The following is a 22,290-nucleotide window of genomic DNA, read 5'->3' as shown; positions in this document are numbered from 1 at the left end:
TTGAGTTCATGTTTGAGTGACGTCATTCATTTAGTTTGCTAACACGAACTGCTCTATTACATTCGGACAGTACTTCCGCTTTGTATGCCATAAAAGCGGGAAATGGTTAACCCCAGATGAGATGATGAAGTTCACTAAAGCTGCTGACTCAAACCAACATGACGTTACACAACAATGGAGTTTGACATGAACCGTTCGAACAATGAATATTTTCGGACTTCCCAGTCGTTTGGAATGCTAATGACGATCGACACATTTAATTGACCTCGTGTAATTAACTTGCTGAGATGGCGACCGCCTCTAAGAGCTTTAAAACTAATCAAACATGTTCCAAGGTTAGTTAGGTAGTTAGTACACTTGCCTGAGCGATGGTGATGTTTTCTAGTGTTGCCAAAAAGTATACTTCATCATGTCGAACTTCATAAAGTACAGCCGATGCTATGTAACAGCGCCGCCCTAGTGGCCCGGCATGCACACTACACCAATGATGGCTGTGAGTGAGAAAGAGTTAGTTCAAATACTTTCACCGGGTTGTGAGAGGCTGTATTTCAGTTCACTTCCACTTCACTAAGCATACTATGTACACTGGCTACTTAGGTCCTGACAACGGCAATTGCTAAGCAATTGAAATACAGCCTTCCTTCCTTCCTCCATTCCTTCATTTCTTCCGTCCTTCCTTCATTCCTTCCTTCCTTCCCACCTACCTACCTCTCTCTCTCTCGCTTTGTCTGTCTATCTATCTAATTAACACTGCTAGTTTAAAAAACAGCAAAAATGGTTGTATTGGCTTGGATCCACTTTAGTCAGCATCTTCCTGTATTTGCGTCGCATTTGGGTCGTTGTCGTCATCTCTGCCAAACACGCAGCAGCCTCTGGCACCGAAGGGAGGCCGACACGGCAGCTTAGATGGTGGCGTCTGCAAAGTCTCGGCGAGCAAATCCTTTCTGGAAAACAAACAGAAGAAATTTGTTATTAGTTACGCTTTTAAACAACCTAAGTAATTTATGTTGTTTTTAGTTTTTAGAAAATTAGGTTGGTAAAAATATAATGGGGAAAATACAAATGTACAGGTTTCTTTCAGAGATTATTGAAGAAAGCAGAACTATTTGGAAATTGAAAGTGACAGTGAGCATAAAAAGCATAACAAATAAAATCGCCACCACTATTGGTTGGATATACAACAGTGGTACACTATCTATGCACACACACACACAGTGTCTTTGTGTCAAGTTCAGTTAGGGCGGGGGAGGATATATGGGGGGGCTCCTTTAATTCCTCCCAGGAGGCCAAAGACACAAAGCCAGAATATCTGCTAGGGATTGTCCACATTCCTGCTGCCAGTGGGGAGGAGGCTGAGGATGTGAAGTTGTGTAAGACACGGACACGTACTGTACCTTTAAGTGGAGGACAGGAAATGGTACCATCTTAAGGAAAGCAGCAGTTGATTCCCACTAAAAAGCAAAACTATTTGCCTGGTGAGGTTCTCAGATAAAGCGGACCGGCACCGTTCTGAACCAGTGGGGGGAGGGGGTGGGGATGGACCAATGACAGTGAGCCAGATAAGAAAGGCACGTGTGCGGACCAACATATGGCTGAGCCAACGCCCACGCCGTCTTCTCACTGCAGACCCAAGAAGTGTCACTTCCTCTTCTATGGTTATCATCACCCTCTTTCCTCCGCTACTGCGTGTGGGGCGGCTACTGGTGGTCTGTGATTTTTCTGTTTCTGTCCGCCTCCACATTCTTGAGCGGGTGGAGCGCGTTAAGAGGAGACGCGCGGAACATCAGTCAGCACAGTAAAAGCCCGTCAGCACAGTGAAGCTACTGTCCCGCAACAAACACACAATCGGCACAACTGTTTCTGCCGCTGTTGGCTGGCTGGGAGGGGGCGTTGCCCCGGCAACCCGATGGACGCACAGCTCTTGTTCTTAGACAAAGGTGCATTCTGAGGGATTTCTCCTAAATCACCATGACTGCTCTGAGAAAGAACCTCCACCGCCGTCACCGTCTCCGCTTCAGCAGCATCAGCAAACACCTCATACAGGATTGTTTACCACCTTCTCAATGCACTCTTTTATGCTCTATAACAACCCTATAGTCAACTTTACAGTCCTATTAGGTGGCATAAAATATGAAATAATAAAGACATTATTTCTTTAAATGTGTAATATTATGAGCTTCAAACAAAACAAGAAACAAAGTTGTCACAGTTGGGATCAAACCTGAGACCTTCTTCAAAAGCGACAGCTGTACCATTACACCAATGGAGACTGACAGTGGAGCAGCTTATGTATCATGGTAGCAACGAGCGAGGCCTTTCTCTGGACTCGTGGCAGCGACGGTTGCGCATTTGCAGAGAATGCGCTCCCTTGGGCAAAATGGCGGGCTAATTAGCGGTGAGCGTCTTGGGTATTTGTTGCTATGACATGGTTGACTGGTGACCGCTTCATGACTGGATGTGACGTGGCAGTGTCAGCAAGTTCTCACCAATTTGTAGTCCTTGTGCAGCTTGCTGTACTGGAACATGTTGCAGAGGACGGTGGACGCAGCTCTGGCAGCCTTTAGACCTCCGGAGCTAAAAAGCAGTGACAAAGTGTGAGAAAGGGTGAGGATAACGAGGACGAGGGAGGAGGAAATACCAGAGCCCCACGAGGGGGAAGCCCAGCGATAAACAGTCGTTACAGGCGATCACATGACTTGAGGCTTACAGTGCTCAAACATCTGCCTACCTGCCGTCATGGGACGCCTTGATGCCCACCAGCTTGGGCAGGCCGTTGAAGTACGAGATGTCCCGGGCTGCCAGGGAGCTAAAGGTGACCAGGTGGTTGAGGGCGCCGCAGATGTTGACTACCACCTCGCTGGATGGTGTCTTCTGGAGGCCATCGTTGGGCAGCTTGGACACGAGGACGTTGACCATGTTCTTGGCTGCACGGACCAACATGACATCAAACAATGTTCACGCTTCACTGCTGGAGTGTCCTCTCACCTAGCAGGTCCTTGTTGGGGGCGTGTCTGGCCAGGTTCCTCAGGAGGGCGGTGAGAGGTCGTAGCTCCCCCTCGTTGTTGGTGTCCAGCAGGTCGAGGAGCGTGGGCACCATCCTCTCCTGCTCCAGCACCACCAAGCTCAGCACCGACGCCCACTGCGGCACGGGAGGACAAGGCACGTCAACGCCGTCACGAGCCGGAAGCTTTCCTGTGACGTACCCTGCCATCTCCGGCTGTGATGTTCTGCAGGGCTCCGATGGCCGCTTCTCTACTGATGGAGCTGCTCTCGCGGTTCTGCAGAACCTGCTTGTACAAGGCCACCACCTTGGGGTGCCACAGCCACTCCGCACCCCTCGGCTCCCGGGACACCTCAGACAGGATGGCCAGACTCTGGTTACGCTGGTGCTGGAGAAAGACAGCATGAAGAGGGTGACTTCCTGGAGGTGTGTGCCGTGCAGATGGGTCTGAGAGATTGTGGTTGTGGAGTTGTGGTGTTGGAACACCGCAACATGACAGCAGGTCTCACGTGCACGTAACACATGCCTGCTTTTCTTCTGAGTCATCTGACCTGCTGGGCTCAGTTGCTGACACCTGATCCTCCCGTTGGACCTGAGCCCGGTTCTCAGGTTTCTGTCTGCTGGCCACCAGGTGGAGCAGAGTAAATTACTTAGCTCTGCCTGGTGACCGAGCCTGAAGATCTTGAAGCATGAAGCTTCATCTCAACAAGTCAAAGGAGGAGATCTCAAAACGAACCTCTGTGCTCTTCTTGTTGTACATGGTGAAGCAGCCAATGGCCTCGTTGTCCCTGTCTCTGGGGGCGGAGCCTCTGGTCGGACCCTCCAGGCGGATTCGGACTGAGGTAGGGAGCTCCGAGTAGAGCTGGTAGGACAGGTTCCTCAAAATGCAGAGTGAGTTCTCCAGACCCTGAAGAAGAAGCGAGGACAAAGGAGGTGACAGATGAAGAACTAGCAAACCTTTCTACGAGACGAGAAGCCATCAGGGCTCGGCACGTGTTCTGCAGGAACTGACCTTGTCCTCCGCACTCACTTCCTGTTGGATGTAGGAGACCAGGGAGTCCACAAGACCTGGAGTGTCTCTCATCTTCTCCCTGGTCCTCTGATTCACTGAACTCAGGTTTCTGTAGAACACACAACACGAGCATACAACATGGACACCTCCACCTGCTGTATGCTATCAATGCTTTGACAGACGTTTAAGATACGTGTATGTGAATGGACAGGACAAGTCTACCTGAAGCATCCTGTGGTGTTGCTGAAGACGTCCTTCTCAGACGGGCTGAGTGGGATGCTTCCACAAAGAGGAATCAGGACTTTGTTGCTGAGGTCTGACAAAGCTTCTCTACATAGTTTCTCCTTCAGGTTGTCTCTGGATGACAGATTCCATAACACCCCTGCAGCACACATATTGTGATACTGTGTTACGTTGTACTACTGTGGGTTAGTTTGTACTACTATGGGTTACACTGTGTTACATTGTATTACTATGGTTACACTGTGTTACATTGTATTACTACAGGTTACATTGTGTTACTACGCTGTCTACCTGTGACGTTCTTTCGAAGCTCCTCATCAGGTTCAGCCATGATGCTCACCAGGCGTGCCACGCCTCCCCCGTCGATGAGCGCCGCCTTGTTGTCGGTGTTCTCGTAGATGATGTTCCTGGTGGCGCCGGTGGCAAAGCGCTGCACTTCCAGGTTGTCACTGGAGAAAAGTTGGATCAGAGCAGGGATACCTTGCAGAACTCGGACCTGGGGGGGTGAGGGTTGGGAGGGGGACAAAGGGACTCAGGTCAAGACCTCACATGATGAAACATGAGGAGGTTATGATGAAGCACCTGGTTTTTGGCATGGTTGCTATGGTAACACTGGTGTTGAATGTAAGCGGCTCCGAGGATCTGCAGGGCGACGTCCGGCTGGGACAAATATCTGATGGCCGTGTGCATGTCCAGTGCTTGCATCCTGCACATGCATGGAGAACACGTTTGCCACAGGAAGCCAACACGGAGAACCGGGGTGTCACTAAGCAGCCCTCACCCCCCCAGCTGCTCGTTGCTGTGTATGGATGCTCCATCCAGGACGTCCATCCCCTTTCCCACGCTCCTGACGCTGCGTAGAGATGGCGCTCGCTGCATGGAGGTTTGGTACTGACCCACCCCCAAACCGAGGCCAGTCCTCGGCACATGCCACTGCGGCCCCGCCCAGCCGTCCCCTCGTGGCGGCCCCGCCCATCCGTCCTGGCTGTAGGCGGAGTTGTGGTGCTGGTAGTGCTGCTGGCGGTTGGCAATGCGGGTGATGGTCCGGTGGGAGGGGCCTTTGTAGGTGAAGTGAGGCAGCAGCTCCTCTTCCTGCCAGTAGCCCCGCCCCTGGGCCAGAGTCCCACTTAGGGTGCGCCTCAAGGTGCTGGAAGGGGGTGGGATGTTCTCCGAGGGAACCGGCAGAGGAGGCCCCCCCTGGTCTGCCTGGCACAGCGACTTGGAGCGTCTGCTCCTGCTGTGGGTCTGCACGGCCTGGAAGCTTTGGGCCACACTGGCTCGCACCTTGGAGGAGGTCTCCACGGCAGAGCGAGAGGAGAAGCCGGAGGAGAAGCCAGAGGACGGCATGGTGGCGACCTGGAGGAGAAGGGGCGGGTTTACTATGTAAACAACGAGGCAGGAAGAGATAAATCTTATCTTCTGACGGGAAAAAGCAAGCTTTTTCTCCTCATTAGCGAGCTGGAGCCTATCCCAGTCGACTTTTCTTTCACCCTGAGTGTCAGAAGGTTCTGAGCAGAGTTTTACTGCAGGAAGCAACAGGAAACTCACTGTGGCCTGTTCATTGTTGCACTCACCGTCTCGAAAGCAACACACCGACATCCTGTTTGCATTCCCCCCACCTCCCTGTTTTCATTGTTCCCCTTCAATCAGACTTCCATGCTCATTGCCTAACCCGCCCCACGCCGGAGTCTATGCTCGGGGCCCCACGCTGGAGTCTTTGCACACGCAGTGTACACGTACGTATGTAACATTTCTGCACAATAAGAAGCCACCCTCATGCCAAAAGAGCACTTCAGCAGTGCAGGGTGTCTGCAGCCTATGAGCTGCTCCTGCAAGTATTTTGGGAAGTACTATGACATAATGGCCCAGCAGGAGTACTCACAGCCATGACGCGGCTCGGCGTGTGTATCATGGATCTGGAGCTGAAGCCTCTTGCAGCGGGCAGGGTGTATTCTGTTGCAAGAGAAGAAAGAAACAGTCTTCACTAGCGTGTACTCGTCCGTACGCACGTGCTGTTAGCATACTAGTCCTCAATGTTAGCATACTAGTCCTCAGTGTTAGCATACATGTACTCAGTGTTAGCATACTAGTCCTCAGTGTTAGCATACATGTACTCAGTGTTAGCATACTAGTCCTCAGTGTTAGCATACAAGTACTCAGTGTTAGCATACAAGTACTCAGTGCTAGCATACAAGTACTCGGTGTTAGCATACAAGTACTCAGTGTTAGCATACAACCACTCAGTGTTAGCATACATGTACTCAGTGTTAGCATATAAGTACTCAGTGTTAGCATACATGTACTCAGTGTTAGCATACAAGTACTCAGTGTTAGCATACAACCACTCAGTGTTAGCATACATGTACTCAGTGTTAGCATACAAGTACTCAGTGTTAGCATACAAGTACTCAGTGCTAGCATACAAGTACTCAGTGTTAGCATACAAGTACTCAAGCCCCACATTAAGTTGGACTGGACATTTACAGAAAAAGAACAACAATGAACCGGGTCAACGGGGCCCCCCATCTAGTGGCTGGGCTTAGCCCAAAGAGGTAGCGTGGGCCCCCGCTCCCATGAGTGGTGAGCTCATGGGTTGAAGAGGCGGGAACCTGCCACCCTTGGCTGCAGAAGCTAGCTCTTGCTACATGGAACCCCACCTGGTGGAGGTGGAAACCCATATGGAGTAGTGGGACTCCCCTGACGCCCAGCAGGGACTCTGGAACCGGTCCTCTAAAGATTTTTCATTTCTTCCTTTATTCCAGTCTGCTGTTGCCAGCAGTGAGAGGCCACGGTCTTGTTGCCCCCCCACTCAGGACCTGTACTTTGGAGTTGAACCCGGTGAACAAAGAGGGCGGTTTCCCTCCACCTTCGAGGTCAAGATGTTTTTTCTTTAATATTTCAACTTTATGCTGCTTCCTTCCTCCTGGTATGACAAAGTTAGTCCTGTCATACGACCATAGCAACTACCAAGGGGATATTACTGAGTATCGGGTAGTATTATTGTGAGTAATGCGTATTAGTATCGTGACTGCTGGTGTGCAGAGAGGAAGGTCAGCTAACAACGGAGGAAAACAATCGTCATCATGCAGTCCAGCAGGACGGAAAGGAAGGGGGGTGGGGGCGGGGGTCATGGGGCGGGGCTACTGGCCGGCATGCCAGAAGGGCAGCCTGACTGGATCACATGTCAGCCAAGATATGCTCCCGCTCAATATCAGCACTAAGCCACGCATGGCTGGAGACCGCCATACGTGCTTGCTGTCTGCTTGCTTCTTCTCTGGGAAAGATCTTCCTATCACGGGCTGATAAGCTGAAGGCCGCTGAGGCAGCAAAAAAAAACACTTTCCTCCCGTTCAGCTGGTGATCTGTGGTGATGGGAGAACGTTGCTCTGGGAGGAACCCCGGCAAGCAGATAGCAGCTGAGAGCTTGGACGGGGGTGACCCCATCCTAAATGTTAAAGTGATCTTGGTGCTGGGGATGCTGGAGCTGCATGGAGGTGCAGGATCTCCAAGTGACAAAATGAAAGGAGGAATGTGAATACTTCAGCTTGTTCTACGTTTACGACTATCATCTTGTGGCTCCTTGATTCATGACCTCCTCGCTCGCCCCAAGCCTCTAATTGTTTTTCTCCAGCTGCTGTCACACGTCTGTCTTCAGCACGTCCTCCCACAGTGTGAACCGGCCAGGCTAGATAGGAGACAGATGTTGTCCTCATGCGAGTGTCCTTTGTAGAGACGGGAGCGGTAAATTGATTAGACGCGCCGTCATGGCGTCCTTGCGCCTTTGAGGGACGCTGGGCAGAAGGTGAGACATTTGTCAGGAACCCAGAAGCAACCATCAGCGTGACAGGTTGGGCTGAACATTCCAAAATAGACGCTGATAATCAGTGGCGGGAATGTTCCTGCTCACACCCCCCTCCTATGGAGCGTCACGTGTGACACCACAAGCAGCAACACAAACCACGCTCCACAAACCAAAACCAAAAACCACAACTCCGTGCTAGGCCTTTACCGCCATTTCGCCCTGTGTAGGTCAGGGGTGGAGGGGTTGGTTAGTGTTTCTAATGATTTATCGCCATGATGGAGGTCTGCCGAGTAAACACTTCCACACTCAGCATTTCATCCACGGCAGGCAGTCATCTCCTCAGCTTGTCTTTGTTAATCGTTTATACCGGGATCAGCCATTTTATCATTGGAAGAATCCATACCCATATATCGGTATATCATATATATCACCCAACCCTAATACTTCATTATGTTACTCATTATCATCATCATCATCATCATCATCATATTTATTATAATCCTCCCACAATTTTTGGTTTAGATTGGTTTTGGTTTAGGAAAGTTTTGGTTTGGAAGGTTTTGGATTAGGTAGGTTTTGGTTTGGGTAGGTTTTGGTTTAGGTAGGTTTTGCTTTAGTTAGGTTCTGATTTAGGTAAGTTTTGGTTTAGGTAGGTTTGGGTTAAGTTAGGTTCTGATTTAGGTAGGTTTTGGTTAAGTTAGGTTCTGATTTAGGTAGGTTTTGGTTAAGTTAGGTTCTGATTTAGGTAGGTTTTGGTTTAGTTAGGTTCTGATTTAGGTAGGTTTTTGGTTTGGATAGATTTTGGTTTAGGTAGGTTTTGGTTTAGTTAGGTTCTGATTTAGGTAGGTTTTGGTTTAGGTGGGTTTTGGTTAAGTTAGGTTCTGATTTACAGAGGTCTTGGTTTAGGTAGGTTTTGGTTAAGTTGGGTTCTGATTTAGGTAGGTTTTGGTTTAGTTAGGTTCTGATTTAGGTAGGTTTTTGGTTTAGATAGATTTTGGTTTAGGTCGGTTTTGGTTTTGTTAGGCTCAGATTTAGGTAAGTTGTTGGTTTTGATAGATTTTGGTTTTGGCAAGTTTTTCATTTAGATTTTGGTTCAGGTAGATTTTTGTTTAGGTGGGTTTTGGTTTAGGTACGGTCTGAAAGTGAAAAGGTGAGGTACCAGCCTGACGGTGTATGATATGTAGTATTCCATATGATACTGCATATTTGCATGCAGTAGAACTTTGAATGTTTACTGGATTGGAGCATGTTCTTATTTCAGCTCCAAATGGTGGCCTAAAGAAGTCAATGACACGGTAATACCAAAGTAGTCCCACAGTAATATTTAGCTAAAAATGCACTTTTTCTGTATCTTTTACTGCAGACAGCCAGGATGTCCATGGATGTACAGTATGAAGTATAAAAGATGAAGTATTAGTACTCGCCTAACCAGCTTTGCTCTGCAGTGTACGCTGAATAAAAGCCCTAAAAAGACCATCCTCTTCCCGGCCGAGTGACCGGTGTTGTGTTCAGGGAATGTTTGTGACGGCGCCGTGGCAAAGTGCACGATGAGAAGCAGTCGCTACATGCACGCTCTGCTTTCACACGGCCGTGTTAGCACTGCTTCATCATGCAGACGAAGCTAACAACCATCCTTATCACCAGACAGCCGACGTTGTTTATTTTAGCTCCGTCCTTGGACGTTGCCCACGTAGCCGCCCCAAAAACAGCACAGAGAAGCCACAAGAGGCAGACTGTGACTAATTAGCCCTGATAGCCTGTATGCTACATGTTAGCAACAGGCTACATCACAATAAACTTTGTCTTTTCTTGGGGAATTCATTCTTCGGCATTTCTTTGCTTCTTTTTTCACACTTTTTAGTTGTTACATTTGAAACAAACGAGACTTGAGCAATTTGTCAAACTAATGTAGCTTAGCTTACTTGAAACAAGGATTAATTAGCAGTTTCACGTTATTTATTTAGTCAGTTATCGTTGTCAATATGTCTTTTCATATTGCTTGGTGTTTTTTCTCCACTTTTTGAAGCCCGGTGTGGCTATAAAATCACGTTGCTAAACACAGAAACAAGATTGGAAAAATTAATGGAGCTAATGTAGCCTAGCATAGCTCAACAAAGCTAAATAAGCTGTTTTATGTGACTTATTTGATTGTTTTTTGGTTATTTATTGCTCTGTATTTGATTTTCTATACGTTTTGAAACTTAAGATGCTTATAAAATTAGTGTTGATAAAGATAAAAACAGCAAACATTTGAGGAATTTATCAGGACCCGAACTAATATCCTAGCTTAGTCCAACAAGGCTTCATTGAATTCATTGAATTATTCTTTTATTATTATTTTATTTTTTTCATTATTTCTTTTCTGCTTTCATTTTAGTCGTCATACAAGTGTGATAAACAATAAATGACTTATTATAAGTTTACTTTTAGACATGCAAGACCAAGTTAGTGGAGTGGGCGCCATCTTGAGACGGTGGCCGGGAGCAGCTCACCTGTTGATCCGAGCAGAGAGTCGTCCAACCTGGGCAGGGACGACGACTTCTTCTCGGCCAGCCGCAGTCGGACCTGCTCTTGGACCCTCCGGGCCTTGGCCCCCTCGTCCGAACACCGACCATCGGAGGGAACCACGTAGGCTGTGCGGGAGGAGTTGGGCTGCAGGGCGGACAGAAAGCAGCCGTCTGCCGCCGCCGCGCTCATCCTGCAGCGGGGAGGGCCGGACAGAGACGAGGAGAGGCCGGTCGGAGAGCGAGGAAAAGCGGCTGTGGGCGGCGGACCGGGACTGGAGGACGGGGGCTTTTTGTCCGCACTCAAATAGTCATGAGAGGCGGGACGTGGATGGAACTCCTCCATCACCTGATGGCTGCTGCCAACTACCTACTACTACACTGTACTGCAACACAATTATACATCATACTACTACACTGTACTGCAACACAATTATACATCATATACTGTAATATACGTGTACTGCAACACGCATGCACTACTACACAATTATTTTTATATGGATCAATACCATATGTATTAATTATAACCACAGGGTTAGTATTAATAATATTGATACTTGATGTGAATATAGGGTTAGTATTAGTAATATTGATACTTGACAGATGAGGAGACATGATGAAATTCTTTCTCCACGGCTAAGGAATGTTGGGATTGTCTTTATGGGAAGCAGACTTTTCACTCATTTTGGGTGTGGACCAGCATGTATGTGTGTGTGTGTGTGTGTGTGTGTACATGACATTCCTAGCAACACAGCGGGGTCATGACCTCTGTTACTACGAGACCCATAGAATGTGAGCCGCCATCCAGAAGTGATCCTTGTACAAGTACCACACTGTCCTGTACTACATATACTCAACTTAACAGTTTACTGGAGAGGGGGGGGGCATTCCTGCTCCACGTGCACTAAAGCATGTGGACCTCATCGTCCATGGCTCTCCTTTTTATTTTACGAAGTACAAAGATTGTTATTCCCAGGAGGCCAAAGGGCAGGAATGAGGTTGATTCCAGACGTTGGCGTAAAGCAGCAGGATTGAAGATTCCAGATGTTGGCGTAAAGCACTTTCCAGCGTGAACAGGCAAGTTGTGATTTCTTTGCACATGGCGCCACCTGGTGGCATGACGGCGAATAGCATTATTATCACTTGTTGAATGAAGACAAACGGTAGAGTTTCTTTGTAAAATACATTTAATCCCTTTATATTTCGGGCAAACAATGGTGTGGGGTCAGAACAGGCAGCATTGGACGGTGGCAGCCAATGAGAGCACAGCAAAGATGACGACTCCTTGGCGTGCGCGCTGGCCGCCCCTGCCGCCCGGCCCCCGCCCCCGGGGGACGTACCAGACAAAGAGGATGCAAGGCAACAAGGTCCTCTATAGAACTTGAGTGGAAATGCAACAAGACACTTTCTGATTGGTGGTTAAGGCTGCTCCTTTTGATTGACAGCTGGATGGTTAGCGTACAAGAGGTGGTTGTCAAATATGCACTAGAGGCTTTTCTACAATATAGAATGCAAACATGTAGAAAAAGAAGTTCTATGTAACTGAAAGACATGAAGCACGTCCAGCTGGGTTAGCGCCATCAGCTGGCGGAGTGAAGGATGAACTAATATCCATGCTCATTCTGTTAATATTTCTATTTACATACACTTTATACAGCAAACTAAACAACATCCATCGATAGCAGGGGAGGGGCTACTTAACCACGTGGACGCGTGAGCTGGGATCTACATGGCCGCTTTGCTTCAGCATCACCAAAATACCACGAAGGACGGCCCGCGCCGTACGGAATCCAGCAAGCTAAATACGTTTCCCGTCGTTGACGGACGACGGGGGGGAAAGATAGGTGTGGGGATGGAGGGCAGGAAGTGCGAGCTCGTCCTTCCTGGTTGTTTCTAGTAGACGGGACTGTTGCGGATGCCACAGCACAGGACCATGCTGAAGATCATCTCAAATATCTGGAAGGAGGAAGGCAGCATCAGCACCGCAAACATGCGCCTGGCATTTGTCGCCATGACGACCACACTCACCATGATGATGGCGACCACCAGGGCGGCGATACCAATCAGGTAGATTTTATCCGAGAACAGATCACGGATGCGACTGTGGCAGTTCTACAAAAGAAACAGCTCATCATGTACAAAGCAGTGGGGGTGGCAATAGACATCAAAGTAGAAGGGGGGTACAAAGCAGAGTGGAGGTACCAATAGACAGGGTATAAGGATGGTACAAAGCAGAGTGGGGGTACAAAGCAGAGTGGAGGTACCAATGGGCAGGGTAGAAGGGTGGTACAAAGCAGAGTGGGGGTACAAAGCAGAGTGGAGTGGCCAATCGACATCAGGGTAAAAGGATTGTACAAAGCAGAGTGGGGGCACAAAGCAGAGTGGATGTACCAATAGACAGGGTAGAAGGATGGTACAAAGCAGAGTGGGTGTACAAAGAGTGGAGGTACCAATACACAGGGTAGAACGGCGGTACAAAGCAGAGTGGGGGTACAAAGCAGAGTGGGGTTGCCAGTAGACATCAGGGTAGAAGGATGGTACAAAGCAGAGTGGGGGTACAAATCAGAGTGGAGTTGCCAATCGACATCAGGGTAAAATTATGGTACAAAGCAGAGTGGGGGTACCAATAGACAGGGTAGAAGGGTGGTACAAAGCAGAGTGGAGGTACAAAGCAGAGTGGAGTTGCCAATACATTAAGGTAGAAGGATGGTACAAAGCAGAATGGAATAAAAATGGCGGTGTGAGACGTGGGCACTTACAACTGATGTTCCACTGCTGGGACACAGGTCGGTGACACCCAGGGCATCGGTGATGTGGGTGAAAATGGAGGTGCCCGTACCTTTACCGCAGCAGCTCAGCTACAACACAAAGACTCATGATACACACAACGACTTCACTTCTTATTCCACTTGGATGCCAATTCATACTTCAAAGACTTCATAAAGCCTTTATGACGGCCACAGTTTCACCCTGGAACAGATCATTTCCTATGATGGAAACCACCAAGTCCCCCTTGGCTGCAATGTGGACACCCATGGTGTAGGAGGGAGATTTGTAGCGGATGCTGTGGGCGTGTCCTACCGTCTCATGGAAGACCTTCAGCACTGTAGCGGCGGCCTTCTTCCTCTCCGTCTCCCCAATACTCTGTTCCATGGCTCTGTCGTAGATGGAGTCGTAGTAGTTGATCATCTCCTTGGACACCTGGGACACCAGAGACAGTCAGGATGGAGTACTACTACTTTGTATTTATGTAGAACACCAGGGACAGTCAGGATGGAGTACTACTACTTTGTATTTATGTAGAACACCAGCGACAGTCAGGATGGAGTACTACTACTTTGTATTTATGTAGAACACCAGGGACAGTCAGGATGGAGTACTACTACTTTGTATTTATGTAGAACACCAGGGACAGTCAGGATGGAGTACTACTACTTTGTATTTATGTAGAACACCAGGGACAGTCAGGATGGAGTACTACTACTTTGTATTTATGTAGAACACCAGCGACAGTCAGGATGGAGTACTACTACTTTGTATTTATGTAGAACACCAGCGACAGTCAGGATGGAGTACTACTTTGTATTTATGTAGAACACCAGGGACAGTCAGGATGGAGTACTACTACTTTGTATTTATGTAGAACACCAGGGACAGTCAGGATGGAGTACTACTTTGTATTTGTGTGAGTGAATCTTACAGTGTCTTTGTGCATGAAGCCCCAGATGCCGGCAGCCACCTCGCATGCAAACAGGATGACGAGGCAGGCAAAGAACTGCGGAGAGGAGGAGGAAGAAGAATGTTGAAGAACGTTCTGTGTTCCATTCCACGAGATGTTAACCATCCACACGGTGACCTACGGTTCCCAGCAGGCACTGAGACTCCTGGATGGCCCCGTAGCAGCCCAGGAAGCCCACCACCATCATCACGGCGCCCACGGCTATCAGGATGTGGACGCCTGCGGAGACACAACAACAAAAAGGTAGGATACTGATTCTAAATAATGTTAGGATGTCCATGGAAAAAAAATACATTGGGATGTGTAGTAACAGCCAGTGGGCAGCAGAGGGCGTAGTGTTGCTTTGTTTACAGTAGTGAGTCATGTTGGAGTTATGTACACAGGAAGTGGCTTCATTTCTCCACACAATTCACACTTTTATCATGGGGAAAATGGAAAAAAGCCTACTGGGTGTGACAGTGGGTTCATGTGGTCGTCGTGTTTATGGAAACGCTCGCTGGGTGAAGAAGGCAGGACGGTCAGTGGATGGAGAAGATCTCCAGTACACATCTTAGACGCTAAATAAAAGTGGTGATGTCATGGTACGGGCTGGCTGCCATTGTGGAGGCGGCCGACATTTAGTCCTGCCTGTCAGACGTAATTCAATTGTGGCCCCCGGCATCTCGTAAGCCCCGCCCCCGCTCTCCGTCCACCACTCAGACTAATGCTCATTTCAAAATCCATATCTTGGAGATTGTCCAGGCCACGCTGTCATCTTTCACTTGCACCTCTCACAGTCCCTCCCTCCTTTCCTTCATCCCTCCTTCCCTTTATCCTTCCATCCCTCCTTCTGTCTGCCGCAGACAGCAGCACCCGAGTGAAATGATGCTCTGAATAATTGCATTTACTTTAATGTCCTTTCCTCCATTTCATCTCCTGCAAGATGCTCTTCTCTTCTCTTCTGTGCTTCAAGCCATCATTCATGAGCTGTTTGTGGATGCTGGCAACATCTAAGCACCCAAGTGGCCGAGTGGAAATCTCAGCGGGTGCTATCGGACATTTCTGATACATTAATCCCTCGTTCATGGCGGGTAATTGGTTCCAGACTCAAACGTGAAGAGTACATTTCCGTCAAATAGGACTCCTTCCTTATAATCACAATCACCCAATCACGATCGCCACCTACACAGAGGTACAAGCGTAACGCTAACCCTAGCAATACAATGCTTACCTAGCGAGAGCAAAGAAAACCTGGCTACCACCTTCTACATACACTCTAACACAGACATAATACGACAAAATAAGACGTAGAAAGCCTGGTTACCACCTTGGTGATACACCTTTTAGCATGATTAAAGACATCTAGACAGGAAATAACACCCCTATAGTCACCTTTAAACTCCTATTACCCAATATAGTAGACATAATACGACAGAAAATCTGGTTACCACTTTGGAAATAGCTTTTAAACGTGATTAGAGACCTCTAGACATGAAATAACACCCCTATAGTCACCTTTGCACTCCCATTACCCAATATAGTAGACCCATATAGTAACCCATGTTAGGGATTATTGTGCCATAATCCAAAGCTGCAATGAAAGCCTGTTGATCAAGTCTGGTGCTTGTGTGTCTCAGCCAATGGTACTGCCACAGAGTGACCAGTGTACGGTACTACATCGCATCACGACCGTCTTGTGAAGGCCTTAGAACTTTTTTCTCTTAATATTTGAACTTTCATTTCTACTGTGTTGTTCTTTTTAACATCCTGTGCATGTTCGTCTCATAGGACTGAATGTTCATGAGACTTTCAGCCTATTCCATAATATGACTTTGTGGAACCACAAAAATTGGGGGGGGGGGGGGGGGGGGGGGGGCAACAAGCCATTGTGGAGCACATCCTGTTCCAGTGAGCAACAAGACGAAGCACAGGTGGAATAGCGCTTAGCTGATATGTTTAGCTCGCAGTAATTAGCGAGCTATTGTTAAAGGCACAATGGAAGACCGCCGAGCTGCTGCTTCCTGCTCGTTGGGACAACATCATGTTTTGCCTTGCTCATCTTTCTTAAAGCATTCAGAAATACTTCAAATTTCTTCACTGACTACTGGAACACTCCAGCCGCGGCACATAAACTATCCTGATAGCGGTTTAGCTAATTAGCGCTGTGAGAGTGGCGGATGCTAACCGCTGCCCTACCGCTCGGTGGCCATCTTGGAAGCTGAAGCAGTGGTTTGGGGGAACTTGGTAGACGGCCATCCATGTCACGACTCTTCATCATCATCAGTCCTGCCTTTCAGTGATCACATGACTCTCGGGATCGGACGCTGGTCCGCCAGGGAACTCCCGTCAGCAGCTCGGGTTTCAGGTTTCCTTGGTGGAGTCCATTCCAAAGCCAGCATAGCTTTCTGGTACATGCTCTGTGGTTTGGTTGCAAGCGTGCACAAGGGACTCGCTGTCCCAGTGTAATTTGCCCTGCCTGTATTAGAACTACTAATAATTTTACTGTGAATAATTTTGTCAATCAGTAAACAGTAGTCAATTCCTACTGTGTTTAAGCACCAGTCAGACCGTGGCTGATTTCACGGGCCTAGAGCAGAATTGGAGGAAATACATTCAGGTATTTCCCACTGTCGCCCACTGCAGCCGGACCGCTGTGTCACTTGTGTAATGTCACTTGAAGAAGAGTCTGTCGTCACCATGGTTACCGCCCCAACCGCAGCAAAAACTGGGCTGGATTTAAAACTAGTGCTGTGCATTTGGTCCTACACAGTACATCCCTGACACCCTCTGGCTTCACCTCAATCCAACAACTAGCCAACTAGTTTTTGCGAGGATCATGAGCCCCCCCCCAAGGTCCTGTGCAAATTACGCGCTTGGCTGGCGGGATCCAGACGATGCTGGAATCACATGACCTAACTCTGCCAAGTGCTTACGTCCTTCAAGGACACACAAGAACTGGTCTAAAGAAATGTTACAGCGGCAGCAGACGGGATCTGTCTATCGCCTGCAAGGCTTCGCCAGCCAGACGATGGCGACTTGGGTGGGGAGCAGATGTGGGTCTCTGCGCTGAACATTTCCTGGCAGTGCAGAGACAGGAGGGGAGGGGCCAAGAAAAAGGAGGAGGATGGAAGGTGGGAGTGTGAAGAGTTGGGGGAGGGAAGGAAGTAAAAAAAAAAGAAAGAAAGAAGGGAGCCAGCGTGACTCGAATGCTAACCACCACCAGATGGGGGGAGAGAGAGGGGCCTCAGTGGCCAGGAGGAGGAGGAGGAGGAGGAGGGGTGGGGCCAGTGAGGAATTTTTTCCGATAGCAACAAGACGTTTTCTCCTCTGCTTGGGAGTGAGAGGGAGGCTTTTTCTAATGGGGGGGGGGGAATCACACAGACGTTTCCTCCATCACAAGACGCCAAAAAACAAAACATTCTTTCCACTTTCTCTCGCTCACATTTGTCATCCTCTCACCTTCTTTCCGCGGGCGTATAACGTCCCGTTGGATGTCACATGACGAGTCGTGGTCAGGAGGCCATGACGAGGGTGAGGCATCAAAACATTTGACACCGTGTCACTGAAAGAACATGTGACTTCAACTAAACGGCGAATGCCGGACACCGAGTGTTGGCGTTCGTTCGTGCTTGCGGTGCAACCAACCATGTTTAAAAAGATACTTGGTGGCCGCCTCGGTGCCCAGCTAGGGGTGCTATTTCATGTCTAAAGGGCTCTAATAATAGTAATAATAATAATAGTATGCTCTAAGTACCAAAGTATTCAATTTATAAAGAAGGAATGGTACTTGCGGAAACTGAGTATTTTAAGCAGAGCAAAAGTACGAAGGGAAGAAGTAGGCAAAATGGGGAAGACGTAGACGACCACATGCCAACAATAAATAGAAAGTAGGAAGCAGCTGTGAAAGAGTATTTTAAAATGTCAAACCGCAAAACTAGTCCTGTTTTCTCAGCTGCACTTCTGGCGTGAACTCAGCTGGTCAGAAGGGTGACCTCTGACCTCATGACTGCACAAGGTCCCACTGTGTCTGAAGGTGTCACCGTGAGATACGCGCTGGCATCAGACGTGTGATGTGTGTTCCGTTCATCCATCTGATCAATAATGTAGAGCACCTTTGTCTTCATCAATCAGACCACAGCAGATCCACTTATCGCCGCCATGAATAGTTAATGTCAGCTCATCATGGCACCCTTCAACTACAGCACAGGGTTCTGCATGTGTTCCACAGTCAGGACGCTTCTACTAAGTTGCTTTTTCCACCAGCAAAGCAGACGGGAGCGTGAGGAATATTGCACACGCGTGTGTAACGTGCAGGAAGTACGTACTGATGTAGAAGGTGCTGGGCGCCGGGGCTCCATCAAAGTTGGTATTCAGCAGGCTGCTGGTCTGGGGGTCGTGTCTCAGCCACAAGGCCACTCCCAGGATCACACACCCTGCCAGCTGCAACACAACATTCACACGGCTTACCTTGAGGCAACATGCAACATAAACTACTCCAACATATGATATACAGTATTATTATTATTATTATTATTATTATTATTATTATTATACATCTTACCTTTACACTGTCAACACAGTACACACACCGAGTCAGGGTGAGGTCAGTACAAGTACAGGAACCTCCTCTGCATGTTTCTACGCACCGTCACCCTCACCAGGACGCCACATCTTGACCGACATGTTTGTGTGCGTACCGGCGACTCCCTCGCTCCGAGAGCAGAGGACATCCACTGCCTGGCAACCACGCCAAACACGGCGGCAGACAAGAAATTCAACACGCGCGAGCATTCATGCACGGGTAACCAACATGCCCCCCCCCCCAACCTCACATGGCACTGAGCAGTGACAGACGTCAGGCTTAAACATAAATACTAGACATCATAAACCTTCCACTACATACTACTATGCACCGATACCTCAACTTGGGACCTGAGATGTGGTGAGGATCTGGATAAAGGTGCATGTAGAGGACGGCTGTGCTGTATGATAGCATCCTAAGAATATGAAATTATGGGCGTGGGCAATATGCTGCATTATGAAAGTCTCATTCACGCTGTGTAAGTACTTCCAGACAAAGACAAGCAGAAGGCGGAGTTTGATGGCGAGCACATGCTGATTGGTTGACCATCTGTTGCTCATGTAGCCACACATTCCAATGTAGAGTTGGGGGGGGGGGGGGGGGGGGGGGGCTAACAGCTTAGCTAAGGCTTGTAACAAGTGTCTCATAGGACGGGAAACCTCACTGAATGACGCTCCCAATTGACCAATCAACATCAATCACACCGTCCAATCAGAGCGAGGCTGTGTCCAACACCACTATTTTGGTCTAGTGGGGGATGGAGTGCGGTCTTCATTTTCCCCACAAGACACCCCCGCCCCCAGCTACCACCACTTGCAACCTCTTAACCCCCTCAGAGTCCAGCAGTGATTTATGGAAACAGGAGGTCTGCTGATGGAGCGCACGCATTACTGCCCCCCCGCCGCCGTCGGCCATCATACATCCACATCCCTTCCCCAACGCGCCTTTGCGCCGCTAATCACGCTAAAAGCTCTAAAGTGGCCTAACGTGTTAAAAAGCCAGGATATGGGGAGAGGGTGGAGTGGGGGCGGTGATGCAGCAAAACACTATCTAACCTACGGACGCCATTGATACGCTTTATTCAATTAGAAAATAATACTATCTAACCTATGGACGCCATTGATATGCCTTATTCAATTAGAAAATAATATTATCTAACCTATGGACGCCATTGATATGCCTTATTCAACTAGAAAATAATACTATCTAACCTATGGACACCATCGATACGCCTTTAAGATGGATTATGGCAGTTTTTCTTTGGTTATGGTGCCACTATAAAGCCGTATTAAAGCATTCCATGTTATTTAACAAACTGCTCCGTGTCTGCCCACAGTTGAACGGTATTTATTGACGTCTGTCGGTTACTTCTGACACCAATGCTTCCTATCTCTCTAGATAACACTATGATGAGTGAATCACGTGGAGACACGAAGCAGATATTGAAACACTGATAAAGCCAATCTTCAAAGGCATCCTCAAAGCTACATTTCTTCACTAAACTACAAAGTTTGTGTGCAATAAAGCTGATGCGTGCATTTCGACATCATTGCCACCTTCAGCTGTTTCCAAAAGTACACAAAGTACTTTCAGACACGGAAGTCATCTTGTATTAGATAAAAAAAAACATTGTCTTCTACTATTCCTAATGAAAGCATGTGGAATGATAGAGCAAAGACTTGTTACATACTGACCACTCCTTTGGAAGCACTTTGTTTGGTGGCTACATAGGAAACACTCAAGGGTGCCCAGTGGGAAACATTGTGGCCGTCTACTGAGGCTGCACTCAAAGAACCCTTTAAAGAAACACACATGCTGTTCTGGGTCATGTATTAGAAAACAGGCAGTAAAGACGAGGCAGAAGGAAAAATACCTCAGTTGGTGAATGTGATCGGCGCTAGCTAGTAGCAGTCAATGAATGACAGCTAGTGTATGTCGCGGGTTTGCATGCGTCCCTGCGTCCATCATGGACTTTTTCCATGTCTGTTATTGTCTACTGCAGCATTTTATTTTTATTCCTGCCAAAACCAAGCATCAAGTGTGCCAACGCATCCCATCCCTCCTGGTTTCACGAAAACGCCCGCACAAAGTCGCTAATCACGTAGGAACCTTTGATGCTGATTGCAGGCCCTTTGTGTTGACTTGTGGGCTCCTGTAGAGCAGCTACACACCATAACCGGCAAAGAAAGCTTCTGGATTCTTGCAGGTCTTTCTGGAGCCTTTCCGTGGATTTCCTGCTTCCAACTCAATGGCGCGTTTCGTTTATTTATGGCACGCCAACTCCGTGCTCTGGATCGCATTGACGTCACAAAACCCTCTGAAACTTCATTCCGGGCTCACTTCCAAATGCACAAACTTAACAATACAACATTTATGGGTCAGAAAAGTGGGAGAATCATCACAGTTCCACTGTAATTATTTCATTATTCAGCTCTTGCAGCAGCCAAGGGGTGGCTGATGACGTCACGGAGCGACCACACCCCTGCAAGATGACAGTGGAAACCGCGAATCACAGGCGTGACTCACTGGACGCTAAAAGTTGGGAAGATCCCTCCAGGGTCCAACCATCACCCAACCGTGACGACTACTCCACGCAGCACACAAACACGACACAGCAACAACAACGTCAATGCCCACTGGAGGAGACCACGAGATGACTCCACGGCTTTCACATCCTCAAATCTTTCCATGAGACCTCAACCTACACACACACACACACACACACACACACACACACACACACACACACACACACACACCAGATGGAAACCACCAAAAGCTGCCCGTTCACTCTCACACACACGCGCGTGCACGTCAGACTTGTGTGCGAGCCCAAATGAATCAAAGACGTGAATCAAAGTACACCCACCCCCGCCCCCACCCACACACAAAACGTTTATCGAATTAGCCTCGCTTTCATTTATCGCTAGCTAGCTAGCTAAATCGGGCTTTGTAGTTTTTCTTTGCCGTTGCCCGCCTGAAAAAAAAGCCCCACCATCGGACTTGGTCTTGGACTATGGTCTGCCGCATCCAGCGCCGAGCCTTCGGTCAAACAAATAAGAAGCGAACACCAGCGACGTCCACACGCCAACAAACAAACAAGGCCATTCCTATTCTCTCCGTACTCACCCAGAAGATGAAGTTGAAGAAGAAGAGCAGGTATTTGATACATTTGGTGCAACCTTCGACTCCCATGGCGGTCTATTTAGCTTCAGACGAGACGAGACGAGAATCGGCGAGCGGACAGCGGCGAGTAACGGCGAGATCAATCTCAACACTCGAGTCTGCGATGGAGGCAACACCCAAGTCAACACCAAACACCTCCTTCTTCTGGCGGGGGGGCGGGGCCGCCACTCCCGCCAATCCTGGCCTTTTCCGGCCAACCCTTTCACAGTAAACTCGTCGTCATTAATGGCACTTCCGGT

General features: G+C 48.4%; 2 protein-coding genes across 2 annotated transcripts; both read right to left on the bottom strand.

Annotated features, from left to right (window-relative positions):
* Positions 1-205: 205 nt before the first annotated feature.
* LOC131132825 (plakophilin-3-like) lies at positions 206-10,911 on the bottom strand. The gene is made up of 13 exons (XM_058078823.1): positions 10,551-10,911; positions 6,139-6,209; positions 5,038-5,612; positions 4,839-4,962; positions 4,548-4,752; positions 4,236-4,395; positions 4,014-4,122; positions 3,738-3,908; positions 3,204-3,389; positions 2,986-3,139; positions 2,729-2,924; positions 2,487-2,574; positions 206-944 (listed from the first exon to the last, which is right to left on the bottom strand). Exons 1-13 carry the CDS (start codon positions 10,906-10,908, stop codon positions 903-905), a joined length of 2,439 nt encoding a protein of 812 aa, XP_057934806.1. The 5' UTR covers positions 10,909-10,911; the 3' UTR covers positions 206-902.
* Positions 10,912-11,734: 823 nt separating this feature from the next.
* cd81a (CD81 molecule a) lies at positions 11,735-22,196 on the bottom strand. Its single transcript, XM_058078876.1, has 8 exons — positions 21,995-22,196; positions 18,609-18,723; positions 14,426-14,523; positions 14,266-14,340; positions 13,647-13,766; positions 13,325-13,423; positions 12,594-12,677; positions 11,735-12,521 (listed from the first exon to the last, which is right to left on the bottom strand). The coding sequence occupies exons 1-8, from the start codon at positions 22,058-22,060 to the stop codon at positions 12,459-12,461; spliced, it is 720 nt and encodes a 239-aa protein (XP_057934859.1). The 5' UTR covers positions 22,061-22,196; the 3' UTR covers positions 11,735-12,458.
* Positions 22,197-22,290: the final 94 nt, after the last annotated feature.

The sequence above is a fragment of the Doryrhamphus excisus genome, chromosome 7 (genome assembly GCF_030265055.1).
Source record: "Doryrhamphus excisus isolate RoL2022-K1 chromosome 7, RoL_Dexc_1.0, whole genome shotgun sequence".
NCBI lineage: Eukaryota > Metazoa > Chordata > Actinopteri > Syngnathiformes > Syngnathidae > Doryrhamphus > Doryrhamphus excisus.
This window is presented reverse-complemented; position numbering and strand designations above follow the sequence as displayed.

What these genes read in the sequence shown, in the direction of transcription:
- LOC131132825 (XM_058078823.1), bottom strand. Translation starts at nt 10,908, where the DNA reads ATGGAGGAGTTCCATCCACGTCCCGCCTCTCATGACTATTTGAGTGCG. An exon ending in CTCTCTGCTCGGATCAACAG is followed by an intron (nt 6,210 to 10,550) that starts GTGAGCTGCTCC and finishes CTCTTGCAACAG; the next exon opens with AATACACCCTGCCCGCTGCA. An exon ending in AAGGCGTCCCATGACGGCAG is followed by an intron (nt 2,575 to 2,728) that starts GTAGGCAGATGT and finishes ACTGCTTTTTAG; the next exon opens with CTCCGGAGGTCTAAAGGCTG.
- cd81a (XM_058078876.1), bottom strand. Translation starts at nt 22,060, where the DNA reads ATGGGAGTCGAAGGTTGCACCAAATGTATCAAATACCTGCTCTTCTTC. An exon ending in TCTTCAACTTCATCTTCTGG is followed by an intron (nt 18,724 to 21,994) that starts GTGAGTACGGAG and finishes GTTGTGTTGCAG; the next exon opens with CTGGCAGGGTGTGTGATCCT. An exon ending in GCCCAGCACCTTCTACATCA is followed by an intron (nt 14,524 to 18,608) that starts GTACGTACTTCC and finishes GTGTCTCCGCAG; the next exon opens with GCGTCCACATCCTGATAGCC.